The sequence below is a fragment of the Polypterus senegalus genome, chromosome 5 (assembly GCF_016835505.1).
Source record: "Polypterus senegalus isolate Bchr_013 chromosome 5, ASM1683550v1, whole genome shotgun sequence".
NCBI lineage: Eukaryota > Metazoa > Chordata > Cladistia > Polypteriformes > Polypteridae > Polypterus > Polypterus senegalus.
Window position 1 is genome coordinate 207,940,458 of NC_053158.1, and position 13,641 is coordinate 207,954,098.

At 49.3% G+C, this 13,641-nt stretch overlaps 1 protein-coding gene across 1 annotated transcript in view; it reads left to right on the forward strand.

Moving 5' to 3' along the window:
* exoc3 (exocyst complex component 3) overlaps positions 1-13,641 on the forward strand; it is a 39,992-nt gene that overhangs the window by 8,795 nt on the left and 17,556 nt on the right. Inside the window, exons 3-4 of the mRNA XM_039754046.1 lie at positions 6,312-6,531; positions 6,676-7,357. Of these exons, the coding sequence (XP_039609980.1) occupies positions 6,312-6,531; positions 6,676-7,357 (902 nt within the window). The remainder of the gene's footprint in view (positions 1-6,311; positions 6,532-6,675; positions 7,358-13,641) is intronic.

Sequence of the window (13,641 nt, forward strand, 5' to 3'; positions counted from 1 at the left end):
ACACTGTGCTGCTGCGGGTCGGCTCCTTGCTCCCTCCTCTTGAACCCGAAACCGTTGATAGTCACGACCAGGGTGAGTGTGGCAGATGAGGACAAAACACACCAAGCAAGGGGACAGTGAAAAGTGCAAGTGCTTTTATTAGAAAATAAAATAAAAAAAAAAAATCCACAAAACAAGTGTGCCAAGTGCAGTGCTCAGTAAATAAAGAATCCATTAAAATCAATGAAATAAATAGAAACCACGCCGTGCTGGAAACTCCAATCCCACAAGGCCTGAGGCCTCTCCTGCTAACCGTATTGGGACCACGCAGCCCGGAGAGACGTCGACCAGCAGGTGCAGATGCCCATCTCAACGAGCCCGGCTCCGCCCGAACCGCTGCCATCTCAAAGGCTCCTCCCACCCGAGCGTCCACTTGGCTCCCACTGTGCCCACCGGCTTGTTCCCTTTCTCTTTTAACCTCCGCTCTTTTCTTTTTCTTAACACGCACTCCCCTTTTATAGGCTGGGGAGGAGCTGATAATAAGGCAGTCAGACTGCCCACATGTGCCAGCGAGGCAGCACACCCACCCGGAGACCACTCACACCCGCTCCACTCCCCAACACGAGCGTGTTCGTTTTTTATTTATTTAAACAGCCAGTTTTTTTTTTTTTTTTGAACCTCGTGCCCGCTACACTGGCAGACAGGAAACGTATCCCGACCTCGAGGCACACAGTACCAGGAGTGGGCACTACAACAATTCGTTTCAGATTCTCGTTGTCACAAAGACGTGTCAGAAATGTTTTCTTATATTGAAACGTTTGCCACTTCATCAGTTAAACTTTAGGCTTTTGTGTTCCAGTGGTGCCCGACTGCCCATCAGCCTGTGCAGGCCTGATATTTTGTCAAATTTATAGAAAACGCTTAACTTTAACACACAGTTTTGCATGCAGGTGCCCACACAGACCACGTTTGTGAAGAAATGACTTGCCGTTGAAGCTAAAGTCCGCGTACCCTGAACTGGGCTGTGACTGGAGGTCGTGTCCCAGTCACTCCTCTGCCATCCAAACTTGTCACCTGTGCTGCCACATTTTATTGTTGCACTCATTCAGATGACAACCCAATTAACAGCAGTGACGTACCGTTTGGTCAGACCTAAGAAATGTGATAACCGAGGGGAGGCCATTTGGCTAATAGCTTAGCTGTCCCCTCGTCTCATCCTCATCCTCCTTTGAAGGCTCTCCAGGTTTCTGCTTCCTCTTCCTGCCTCGGTAGTTTTCTCCGATTCCCACAACTCTTTGCGTAAAGAAGAGCTTCCTGGCTTCAGTCGTAAAGCCCTTACTGTCCACTAGGCGTCCCTGAGTACGAGATGCACTGTGAAGTTGAAAGGTTCTCCTTTATCGATGCCTTGGAGGACTTTGAAGACCAGGATGAGGCCCCCACGTGGTGGTCTCGGCTTGAGGCTAAGCAGGTTTCATTCTCCGAGTCCATCAGAGTGCGACTGATTGATTTTCAGCAGTATGGTGTTTGGTTTTTGCAGCCCTGCTTATCTGCTATCTCTGTGCCTCTCCGTTTCCATTATTTTCTCACTTGGCCCATTGTTAGATTTTGATTATGCGACAGTTTCAGGCTGAGCCACACAAATGTCTGGCCGGTGTCACCATCTTGAGACGCTAACCAAGAACATGAGAGCAACCATTAAGAAGGATATCAGGGTGGCTAAAAGACAGTTGGGGAGGAATAGAGCAGATAAGGAGAAAGACGACCCCAAGAGATTCTTAAATAGTAAGAGAAGAGTCGAGGAAGAGGAGGAGGAGGAGGAGAAGTGCATCAGGAATAGTAAAGGGAATTAAAAACACAGACAGTGAAATAGCAGACGATCTAAACTGACACCTGATAACCGCATAGGAGCAACAGGGACTACTAAGGAGGTGCTGAGGGAGATGAGCTGCTGAGATGAAATACGATGAAATCGCTCAAATCACCAGGCCCAGATCAGATGTATCCTCGAGATCTGAAGGAGGTCAGCGAGTTCAGATATAAACCACTGACACACATTTATAGGAAGTCACTGAGCACTGGAGAGACTCTGAAGAACTGGAAAATGTCAAATATCATCCCATTATATAAAGAGGGTGACAGGGCAGATCAGAGCAACTACAGGCCAGTAAGCTTAATGGGCATCACAGGAAAATTAATGGAAGGAATTATTAAGGAGAAGATTGAGCAACACAAGGCAAGGGCAGGACAGTCGGCGTGGGGTCAGAAGAGGGAGGTCATGTTTGACTAACAGGCTGGAATTCAATGAGGAGGAAACAAGAGGATACGATCAGCGTGGAGCAGATGAGATGATTGATGTGGACTTTCAGAAAGTATTTGATGAGGTGCCACGTGAGAGGTGGGCATCAAATTAAAAGAAGTGGCAGTTCAGGGTGATGTTTGTAGATGGGTGCAGAATTGGCTCAGACACAGAAAGCAGAGGGTGATGGTGTGAGGAGCCTCATCAGAACTGGCCGATGTTAAGAGTGGTGACCAGCAGGGGGCAGTGAGGGGCCGCTGCTATTAATAATATCTATAAATGCTTTAGATAGGAATATAAGGAACAAGCTGGTGAAGTTGGCAGATGATACCAAGATTGGTGGACTAGCAGATAATTTGGAATCCGTTATATCATCACAGAAGGACTTGGACAGCAAACAGCCTCAGGTAGATTTGTGGACGATGAAGTTTAATGTCAGTAAATGTAAAGAATTACACATAGGAAGTAAAAATGTGAGGTCTGAGTGCACAATGGGGGTCTGAACATCGAGAGTCCAGTGTCTAGGAGTCGTAGTGGACTCTAAGCTGTCAACTTCCCATCAGTGTTCAGAAGGCTAACGGAATGTCGGGTCATATAGCGCCTTGACGTGCGCAGTACAAGTCACGGGAGGGCCTGCTTTATAACACACTGGAGTACGGGGGGCAGTTTGGGTCTCCATAAAGGCACAGCAGCACAAGAGAAGGTCCAGAGAAGAGCGACGAGGCTGATTACGGGGGGCTACAGGGGATGAGTGAAAGATTTAAAGAGCTGAGCATTCACAGTGATGAAGAGGAGACCTGACTGAGGTGTTGAAAATGATGAAGAGGAGTTAGTGGGTCGAGACGGTGACTTTAAAATGAGGTCATCAAGAACACGGGGACACAGCTGGAAACTTGTGAAGAGTGAATTTCACACAAACATCTGGAAGTTTTAGTTAACATGGAGACCCACGGAGTAAGCGACCAAGTAGTGTGGTGGGCAGTTAGACCTTAGGGGGCTTTCAAAACTCGACTATTTGGAAGAAACAAGTGGCCAGGACTGGCGAGCCTTGTTGGGCTGATCGGCCTGTTCTCATCTAGAATGTTCTAATGTTCTAACTAAGTGAATCTCCTCTTGCCGTCACCACATGGAGCAGCTCGTTTTGTTACACGCTACAACTGGCGCCACCAACATGGAAATGTTTACCAGATATGTGTTGTAAATGCCCAAATCGTGCCCACTCGGATTAGCTGGCACTGAATTAGACCCATATAAGGGAGCAGTGATGTGTGCAAGCATGGCATCCCCTTTCCAGGTTGTTTCCTCTGCCTTACCCAGTTCAGTCGGTGATGGCGAGGAGGGCGACCCTCAACGAATGACGTCAGTGAGAAAATGAATAAATGAATGGCTGGACGGACGGACGGACACCTGCAGCCATGTTCAGTCAAATCAGTGGATGGACACAAAGCCTTTCTCAGCTGCATATGGCGCCACATTGAGAAGAGATTCCTCTCGCGGCCTCATTCAGATACGTGAGGCTGCAAGTTAAAACGCTCGGAGCGGAGCCATCACATCACCCCGCTGTCCAATGGCGTACTCCCTAATGGGATAAAGACGGCAACGGCAGAAGTCCTTGTGTGCCGTGTTGGCGTAGCCGGCTTTTATGGAGCTAAGCCTTATGGGATTTGTAAATGATGGCGGCGCTGACGTTCACGCCCGCCCTTCTTCACCGACTGTGGCCGCAGTCCCAGACCTGTGCCATCGTGGCTGCTTATTCTGATTTGAGCTCCTCGTGTGACTTGTGACGTCTCCGAGACAGCTGTGACCGGACAGTCCGAGTTGGTGGCCAGCCTCGTGTCTACTGTGGCGCACAGCCTGGCATCTGCACTGAGCTGAGCTGAGCCTCTTACAGGGGAAAAAAATCCAATCTGATTATTTAGCATTGAGAGAAAAATGAGCCTCGGTGTTTATATTTGAAGTTCAGAGAGAATTAAAATGAAAGGCTTACAGAAATCGGCAGTTAAAGGAAAATGAGCGTCCGTCTGTGACCGGGCCGGGGCCGCGAAAAACTTCATGTTTCGATGTTGGTGGAGAACGGAGATTAGAAAACATTTATTAAAAAGAAAAAGGGGGCTTCCATGGGGGGCCAGCAGGAGAAAAAAAAGAAATCCGATTACAGAATCCACTTGTCGGTTATCCAGCTGTGCGCTCAAAAGCTGTTGAATACAAACTTCTGGAACGTTCCAGGAGCTTCCAGCACTGCATGATAGTGAAGCACAGCTGAGCTCTTGAATTGAAGACGGGACTCTTGGCCAATGAATGAGCAGGGGAGGCGGACCTTCAGCCTGCGTTGTCATGGCTGGCGACGTAGTGTGCCTCTCGTATTTTGTATTTTTTACAAGTGAAGTTCGGTGTGTGTGACTAACTGAGCACTCGCGTGTGAGAGCTCGCGTCATCCATCCTTCTGTGTTTGGACATTCAAGAGCCTCTTTCTGCAGGTCAGCGGGTCAAAAAGGCCAAATTGAACCCGCTGTGATTGACCTTTGTGTGTTGGCATCGCCAGATCCAGCGTCCCCTTCACTAGTCCAGCGCTGGTGGTCGGGCAGTGACGGCTTGGTGTGGGCCCACCAGGTGAACCAATCAGCATTCAGAAGCAGTTTGATTTGAAACTGACTTACAAAATTTCTCACGGCTTCAAATCCCCCTCGGGTGGCGCGGTGGGCAGCACTTGCAAAGCTCACATGGCTGCCATTGTTTGGTGGGCCGCAGTCAATCGCTGCTCAGTTCGTCTCCCTCAAGGACCTTATAATCTCTCGACTCTTTCCGTACCGGCGTCGCTTAATTCATTATTTGAGTATTTTTAACAGTGTGGCAGGAAATGGCACAAGAATGCCTCTTTGACTTACTCTTACAAACAAAAGGCCTTGAGGGCTTTGAAGGATTTTCTATAATTAGCAGTGAGATGGGAAAAAAAAAAAAGAAAAGACCACCAGAGTGATTTGTGCAGGTGGCGCTTGACTAGTAGAGCGAGCTCAACTCTCATACGGTGTGGCATAGCGGGTAAGGCTTTGGGTTCAAATCCCAGTGCTGACGAGTCGCCTCGCTCCGCTCCAACTAAACAGAAGAAGTTAAAGTGATTGTACCTCAAGTGTTGGGTGAAGGCGTCCGACAAACACAAAGTAATAAAAATAAAGACGAGGCGACTCTCTCCATAGACACCCAGCAGAGAGGCCTGCGCTGAGCTGTGATCTGTCACTCTCGGTGTCACTTAGACACCCTGCACTGCAAACGACACGAAGGAGCTCCGCGGCCAGCAAGCTTGTGGTGGTCTGTTAGGGGCCATCAGCCTAATTTGGTGACGACTTGAATAATCCGATAGAGTGCGAGTGTCACTAACGCCACTACTGGGACTTGAAAAGCGTGACGGGCCGAGATGGAGGTGCCACTCTTGGACCTCCCTGACATTGAAGCAGCGGCCAGTGACACCACAGAGGGGCACTTAACAAAGCCAGGTGACTTGACGTGACAGCATCACCTTTACCAGCGCAGTAAAGTCACCTGTCATTGAACAGTCAGACTTTGAAGGTCCTCCTGCTTATTTAAGTATGGCACCCATTTGTCAAACGTCAGGTCAGGTCAGGTTGGGGACGCACCCACCACACGACGAAACAGCTCAGGATCCTGGGTGGTAACCCTTCTGGCAGACACACGGTCCAGTGCCACCCTCTATCTGCCACAGCCAGGTGTTATGTGGGCGTCCCCTTGGCCTGGTCCAGCCACTCGGATCACCCTCGGGTAATGGCGTCACGTGGCCGTAGCACCATAACTGACATTGCAGGTCATGTGGTGAGCAGCACGACGTCCCACCAGTGGTACCCAAGGATTCCCCGAAGAGACACCGTGACCTCACTTGATGTTACTCTTGTGTCAGATCTCCATATTTGTTTGTCTGCAGTCTGGTTGCCTTGCTCCGTTGGTCAGGCGTCCATGAAGCACCTTTCTGCGTCCCTCATCTGGCCGTGCGTCCCCTTCACAGTACGCTGGTGTGTTTTTGCAGGCAGCTATCCAGTCTCAGCTGGACGGGGTACGAACGGGCCTGTGCCAGCTCCACAACGCCCTGGGGGACGTCAGCGACATCCAGCAGTCTCTGGCCGACGTCAGCAAGGACTGGAGGCAGAGCATCAACACCATCGAGAACCTGCAGGACGTCAAGGACGCGGTGGTGCAGCACAGCCAGCTGGCGGCGGCCGTCGAGAACCTCAAGAACATTTTTTCAGGTTAGTGGGCCGTCGGGAGTTTGGTCTGTGAGGAGCGCCGGACCCTCGTCGAGTCTCGTATTGCCCGTCCGTTGTGATGCGTCATCAGCGTGTGCTTTCTGACGTCCAAACCCCCTTTTAAATGTCTGTGCCTTCTTGTTTTAGTGCCAGAGATTGTGCGGGATACTCACGAGCTGATCGAGCAAGGAGAGCTGCTGAAAGCCCACTGTAAACTGATGGACCTGGAGTTCTCCCGAGATAACCTGATGTACGAACAGTACCGCATCGACAGCAAGAACACGCACGACATGAACCTCATCTGCAGCTACTTTGGGGAGACCCAGACCCTCTCGGAGCAGCTGGCCAAACAGCTGTGGATGGTGGTGGAGCGCTCGCTCGTCACCGTCCGCTGCGACCCCACCATGCTGGTGTCTGTCGTCCGAATCATTGAGCGGGAGGAGAAGATTGACCGCCGCCTGTTGGAGCGCAAGAAGCAGACCGGCTTCATCCCTCCAGGCAGACCAAAGAAGTGGAAGGACAAGATGTTTGATGTCCTGGAAAAAACGGTGACGACAAAAGTCGAGGCCAGTCAGTCTGACACTAGAGAGTCCAACAAAATGTGGCTGGTACGCTTCCTGGAGATCACGCGCAAGTACGTCCTGGATGACCTCCTCGTCGCCAAGAACCTGATGGCGCAGTGCTTCCCCCCTGACTATAGCATTTTCTACATTCTGTTCAACCTCTACCACAAGGCCCTGTCGGCACGCATAGAGGAGCTTATTTCAGAGGATCTGGAAGCCAATGAGATCGTGTCGCTCCTCACTTGGGTACTCAACACATATAAGAGGTAAACAAACAAACAAACAAACAAACAGTGGGATTGTCTTGACTGTTGGCATGGGGGGTGAGCGCTTCAGGCCACTCTGTCACTGCCCGGCAGCAGTGGGCACGTTGGGTGGCGAGGTGATTAGGAATTCTAACTTTCTCATCACTCCACTTTAAAAAATCGACAGCCATTTCCAGGCTGCCCGTCTTCATCAACGAGGGGGGCAATGCCAAGACATCTGTAGCCCCCTGAGGCCTGCCACGTGTGCAAGAAATGACCGTCACCCCCTGGGTGACCTGAAACCTCTAAGAGAAAACGGGCAAGAGGAAGTTTAAATCATAAACCGTTTATTCTCTGTGAAGACGGAGCTCTCCTGTCACGGGACGCTGTAACTACACGCACCCCTTTGCTGCTGGATGAAAAGTGAAGGGTGCAGAATTCGATCAGTGACATCATATAAAGTTTCTTAGCGTCATCGGCCGGACACGGGGCCAAGTGAACGCACTAAATTATCAGTAAACGGGCAGTCAAACCCGCCGCGCCGAAGGCTGACGTCTTCCTCGTACGGCAAATTAACCGGTCGCTTCCTGCCGACGGCCCAAGTTACCTGGAAACGCTTTTACGTTATCCGCTAAATGTGCTCAATTACTTTTAAGATTTGGGGGCTCTGCCTGCTCCAACCCACGGGTTTGGTTAACCGGATATGCCATTTAACGAGATTGTTACAGTGGAACCTCGGGTCACAACTTTCATTCGTTCCAAAACTCTGGTAGGAACCTGATTTGGTCGTGACCCAAAGTGATTTCCCCCTTAGGACTCGATGTAAATAGAATGAATCGTTCTGGACCGGACTGTGCAAGCTGTATGTAAATCTATTTAAAGATTTGTAAGAACAGAAATAGTTAACTATACCATAGAATGCACAGTGTAATCTGGACTGATAAAAGGCAAAGCCCTCACTGACTGACTCACCGACTGACTCACCGACTGACTGACGGACTGCCTGATTGACGGACTCACTGACTGCCTGACGGACGGACGGATGGACGGACTGGCTGACAGACGGACTCACCGACTGACTGACTCACCAACTGACTGACTCACTGACTTGTCACTAATTCTCCAACTTCCCTTGTAGGTAGAAGGCTGACATTTCTCAGACTCATTCCTTACAGCTTACTTACAAAAGTTAAGCAGGTTTCATTTTGAAATTCTACACGTAACGGTCATAACTGAAACCTACTTTCGACTATACAGTATATACCAGGCCATAGCCTGCAGCTCGGTCGCCATGTGAGGCGGAGTTGCGTCCCTCATCGTCACGCCTCCCACGTAAATGAGTGCCTGCCCATATAAGGCCGTCCGTCAGCAGCAATCCAATAGACACGCTGCCGCTAAATATTGGCGGGTGAAGGACTGTGCTTATGCAAACGAATACATAACTTAAAGTTCATAGACACGCTGCCGCTGGCGTTTGTCATGTGTAGGGATGGAGAGTTAAGGCGGGTGGGGGAGTCGCGTCCTCTCATTCACTTCATTTCAGTCCGAGCTGAGCTCTGCAGCTAACGCGGTCTTGCGGAAACGACGACGTGACGCCAAATACTCGCCAAATACTCACAGTAAAATCCACAAGTTGTTAGACACGCGGTCGCTCGAGTTTCTCCACACTCTGAATCCTCCAGGCACTCCTGAGCAGAATGTAATTTTGAAGGTTTGGGACACCAATAATGTTACTGAGCACCACGGAGACTTTGTAACGGCGCGCGACTTCAGGCCACGTGTCTGCAGAAGAAGCTCATTGAGGCAACTGTTTTTACTGGCAGTGGCCCAGGAGAGCGAGTTTTTATTCCTCGCATTGCCGTTAGACCCTCTGATCTCCCATTTCAATTCAGACGCCTCCAATTTGCAGTGAGGCTCTGCTGCGCGATGACAAGTGACAAGTCTCGGGGACAGACCCTACAAAAGGTCACGTTGATTTGAGACAAGATTACTGTTCACATGGCCGGCTGTACGTCGCATGCTCGAGAGTCAGCTCAGCGCACAGCTTGGTCAGATTACAGCCGGGGGGCCGAGCTGACAACGTGGCATACAGAGAGGTCCTTAACAGATAGCTATTGGTACAGTAGATTTCCCCTCCGTTTAAAAAGGTTTCATTCTCTTCTTAATAAAAATTGAACATCAGCACTTCACCTCTGCGAAGTGTAAACTAAATGTGAGAACCTTGACTAACATTGCAGGAGTTCACACTACAGCCTTACGAACCGCTCACTGTGAACACTTTTTTTTAATGAGTTTTAAGCACAGGGAGAAAAAAATGAACCTCCGAGAAATCCGTAATTTATATAAAAACTCACCGTAAACAACCAAGAAAAGTGACGTTGCAGGAGTCGCGTCCTGGCGTGAAGGAAGTGAGCAGGAAGCTGGGTGGAGAGGAGGTCACAGTTTTGAGGGAGATGCACGGCTGACCGCACAGGGCGAGACTGAACACGTGCATGCAGAAATCACCGGCGCGCACCAACCGGAGGGGAGATCGTCACCCGCGCCTGTGCTCCTCAACAGACTTTTTGGTCGTAACCTGATTTGTATGAGTTTAGAGACATCATGACCTGAGGTTCCACTGTGTTTTCATTTCATTCGTTTTGAATTTCTTGATATTTGCCTGTAATAAAGCTGTAGTGAATGAGCCCCCCACCAGGGGGCGCCGTGCTGCATGATTGGCATGTTGCGCTGCGTGACGATCATTTAAAAGCCCGTACGGCCGCTGTCCTTTTGTCTCGCATGACGTCAAAGTGTCTTCTCGTAAGATTAGTTTTTATAATAGACGGATATAAACATCCAAACCTCTCAAGTAATAATCCATCCATCCATTTTCTAACCCCCTGAATCTGAACACAGGGTCACGGGGGTCTGCTGGAGCCAATCCCAGCCAACAGGGCACAAGGCAGGAACCAATCCAGGGCAGGGTGCCAACCCACCGCAGGACACACCAAGCACACACACACCAGGGCCAATTTAGAATCGCCAATCCACCTGACCAGCATGTCTTTGGATTGTGGGAGGAAAGCCACGCAGACACGGGGAGAACACGCAAACTCCACACAGGCAGGGAGGACCCGGTAAGCGAACCCTTAAGGGTCTCCTAACTGCAAGGCAGCAGCGCTACCACTGCGCCACCGTGCCGCCTAGTAATAATTCATTGTCTTCTTATTGTATTTTTGTTACCACACACACACACACCACAGCGAGGGGCTCAGCCCTTCAGAATGCAGTCCTTCACTTCTGCACTTGTGTTATCTGCTGGCCTGAACAACAATAAGAGCGTAAAGCGTCTTCCCAGGACCACCGGACCACCCTGAGTTGCCCGCCATACTGTCATCTTGATGATTGTTTACGGAGTTGTATGTTCCGTAGACGCGTTTGATACCAAAGAAGGAAACCCTCGACTCCGCTCATCCCACTTGAGGAAGAGGAGGATGTGGGTGATCACTGCAGCCAGACGGCCGACCCTCCGTCACCTCGTGATTTTAGAGGTTTGGGGCTTGTAAAGAATATCCCACATGCAGTTTGAATTTGGTTTTTATTTTTCGCTGACTTGGGGGCTTCACTCGCCAACCCCCAAGCCACTTTTTCTTTCTGCCGCACACGTTTGTAGATTTCACTTTCAACAAATCTTTGAATTCTCGTGGATACAATACAATACAATTTATTATTGTAGAGCCCAAAATCACACAAGAAGTGCTGGCCGCAGTGGGCTTTAACAGGCCCTTCCTCTTGACGGCCCCCCAGCCTCGACTCTCTAAGAAGACAAGGAAAACTCCCAAAAACGGGAAAAAAAAAAAAAATGGAAGACACCTCAGGAAAGGCAGTTGACAGAGAGACCCCTTTTTCCAGGTAGGTTGGGCGTGCAGTGGGGGTCAAAAGAGAAAGGGGGTGTCAGTACAATACACACAACAGACCAAATCCTCAATACAGTATAAAAAATGTACAAGTATGGAGTAGACTTTAATAGGAGATGACACCCCATAATATTTGTTTAGAGTCCTGGAGACCGCCACCATCAAGCTGCCTCCCCCAATTTGGCCATTCCACAGCTGAAACAGCCAATCCTATGACAGGACCCCTCTATCCCGTGATTCCTGAGCTCCTCCATCAGAGATGATTTTACCTTAGGCAGGCAAAACAACTTGGCAGGTGGGCAGTGGGCACCAAGTGCCACCTTTGAGTACCGAGAAGAGAAACAGAAGAGGTGAGGGTTAGTAACCAGTTCTAATGATCGTGTGACTTCAGTTTTAGTGCTCATGACAGTCTGAACAGTCGATCAGCAGCTCTAGTCAGGGTGTGCTGAACTGAAGTCGTGAGATTTAAAAGCTGAGACTGAAGGGGCATCTCTTATAGTGGCAGGCAGACCACCACACAGTTTAGGGGCCCCAGTAAGTAAAAGCTCGACCTCCTACTGTTATTTTATTAATCCTCATAAGCAGAGCGGCGTCTTGAGATCTTAATGTGCGCTCAGGTTTGTAAGCCATGATAAGTTCAGACCAGTAAGCCGGACCTCCGCCATTTAATGCTTTATATGTTAAAAGGAGGATTTTGAAATCTGCCCTCAACTTAACTGGGCGCCAGTGTGAGGACGTGAGGACTGGAGTGATGTGTTCGTATTTTCTAGTTCTTGTAATAATTCTTGCAGATTAACTGGCAGCCAGTTGAACATCCAGTGAACACCGCATTGCAGTCGTCAGTCCTACTAGAAATAAAGGCAGGAATTGATTTGTCAGAATCCTGTTTATTTAGAAAACGCCTTCATTTTCTAACATTTTTAAGATGGAAGAAACCCGACCTGAACAACAACTTTATGATGTGCGCATTAAATGACCTGCTAGAGTCGAAGAGAACTCCGAGATTGAGGGCCGATTCAGGAAAATTAATGGGGACTCCAGCTGAGTTAAACGATGACAGAATATCGTTGTGGTCGGCGTCACATCTCGGTGTTTAAAGACGCGTCGTTCTCATCCATCCACTCCTTTAATTCACTAACACAACTAATTCAAGTCTCCAGTGGACAGGCCTCTTCATGGTCAAGCAGCAGTACTTCTCCCTGATGGCAACACTAATTAGCCGATCTGCAAGTCTCCGACTTAAAGTTTAAATTAGCCTTACAACGTCTACATCCTCCTGTCATGTCGCCTCGGTCCATGTATTCGATCTCTTCAATAGCACATTGAATTTGGATTCCGTGTTTGGAGTCTCATCGTGACAACACAACGTCTCACCGCCCGTGAGTGAACTTTCTTGCTTTCTTGCTTTCTTGCTTTCTTTCTTTCTTTCTTTCTTTCTTTCTTTCTTTCTACCTTCACAAACCGTGTCTGACAATAACATTCACACAAATGCGAAATGATTGACCCGTGGGCGTGGCTATGTGGGCGGGACTTTTCCAGATCAATTTGCAATGTGGGGGTCTGTTAAAGCCCATTGTGGCCCTCCTTGTGTCATTTTAGGCTCTACAAAAACAAAAGGTCTTGTGTGGGGTCATTCCAAGTCAAATCAGCTGACACGATCAGGTGTATCCGTGTTATCCAGGAGACCCCCAGTAAAATGATTTCGATGTCGCCTCCCAAGATGCAGCCGACTGTGTGAGGGGACAGGGGTGTCGGATGTGGCTCGACTTTATTGTGTCGTCAGTGTCACTACGAAAGAACAATTGACTTACTGGCACCTGTACAGGTGGAGTACGTCACAAAATCAAAATGCTTGGTCCAGATGGCACCACATGGCACGAGCAGACCTTCAAAAGTGGAAAAAAAATAAAACAAACAAAAATAATATCTTGCGTCTTTGGCCTTCAGAAAGCGGCCTGCTGACGTCGTCTCCACGTTTAGACACCAACATAGGGCCTTAGAAATGGTGCTGAGCAGACGCGAAACGGCATCGGGGTTTGAGCAGCACACCTCACAAGCACTCGAATGCTCACACCAGCCTGACGCACTCTGGGGACGGCCAGACATTTTTAAAATTGTTCTTCCGTGTCCTTCATGGTCTCTTCTTTCTCAAAAGACGAGGCTTACGTTTCTTATGTGAATCTTTTATCTTGATATCCCATTCTAAATTCACCACACTCTTCATCACCGACTTGGGTGTCGGATTAGTGAGCTAAGTCACCGTCCAGCACAACCCATGGACAGGGCAGCAGCTGCCCGACTTCTCGCTAAAGACAACGCGTCTCGATGTGTGCAGAGTGCCCGGGCTCTTTGTCTTTGAGATCAGGGTGGTCCCGTCGCCTCCCGCTGACCGTTGTGGGCGCACTGGGC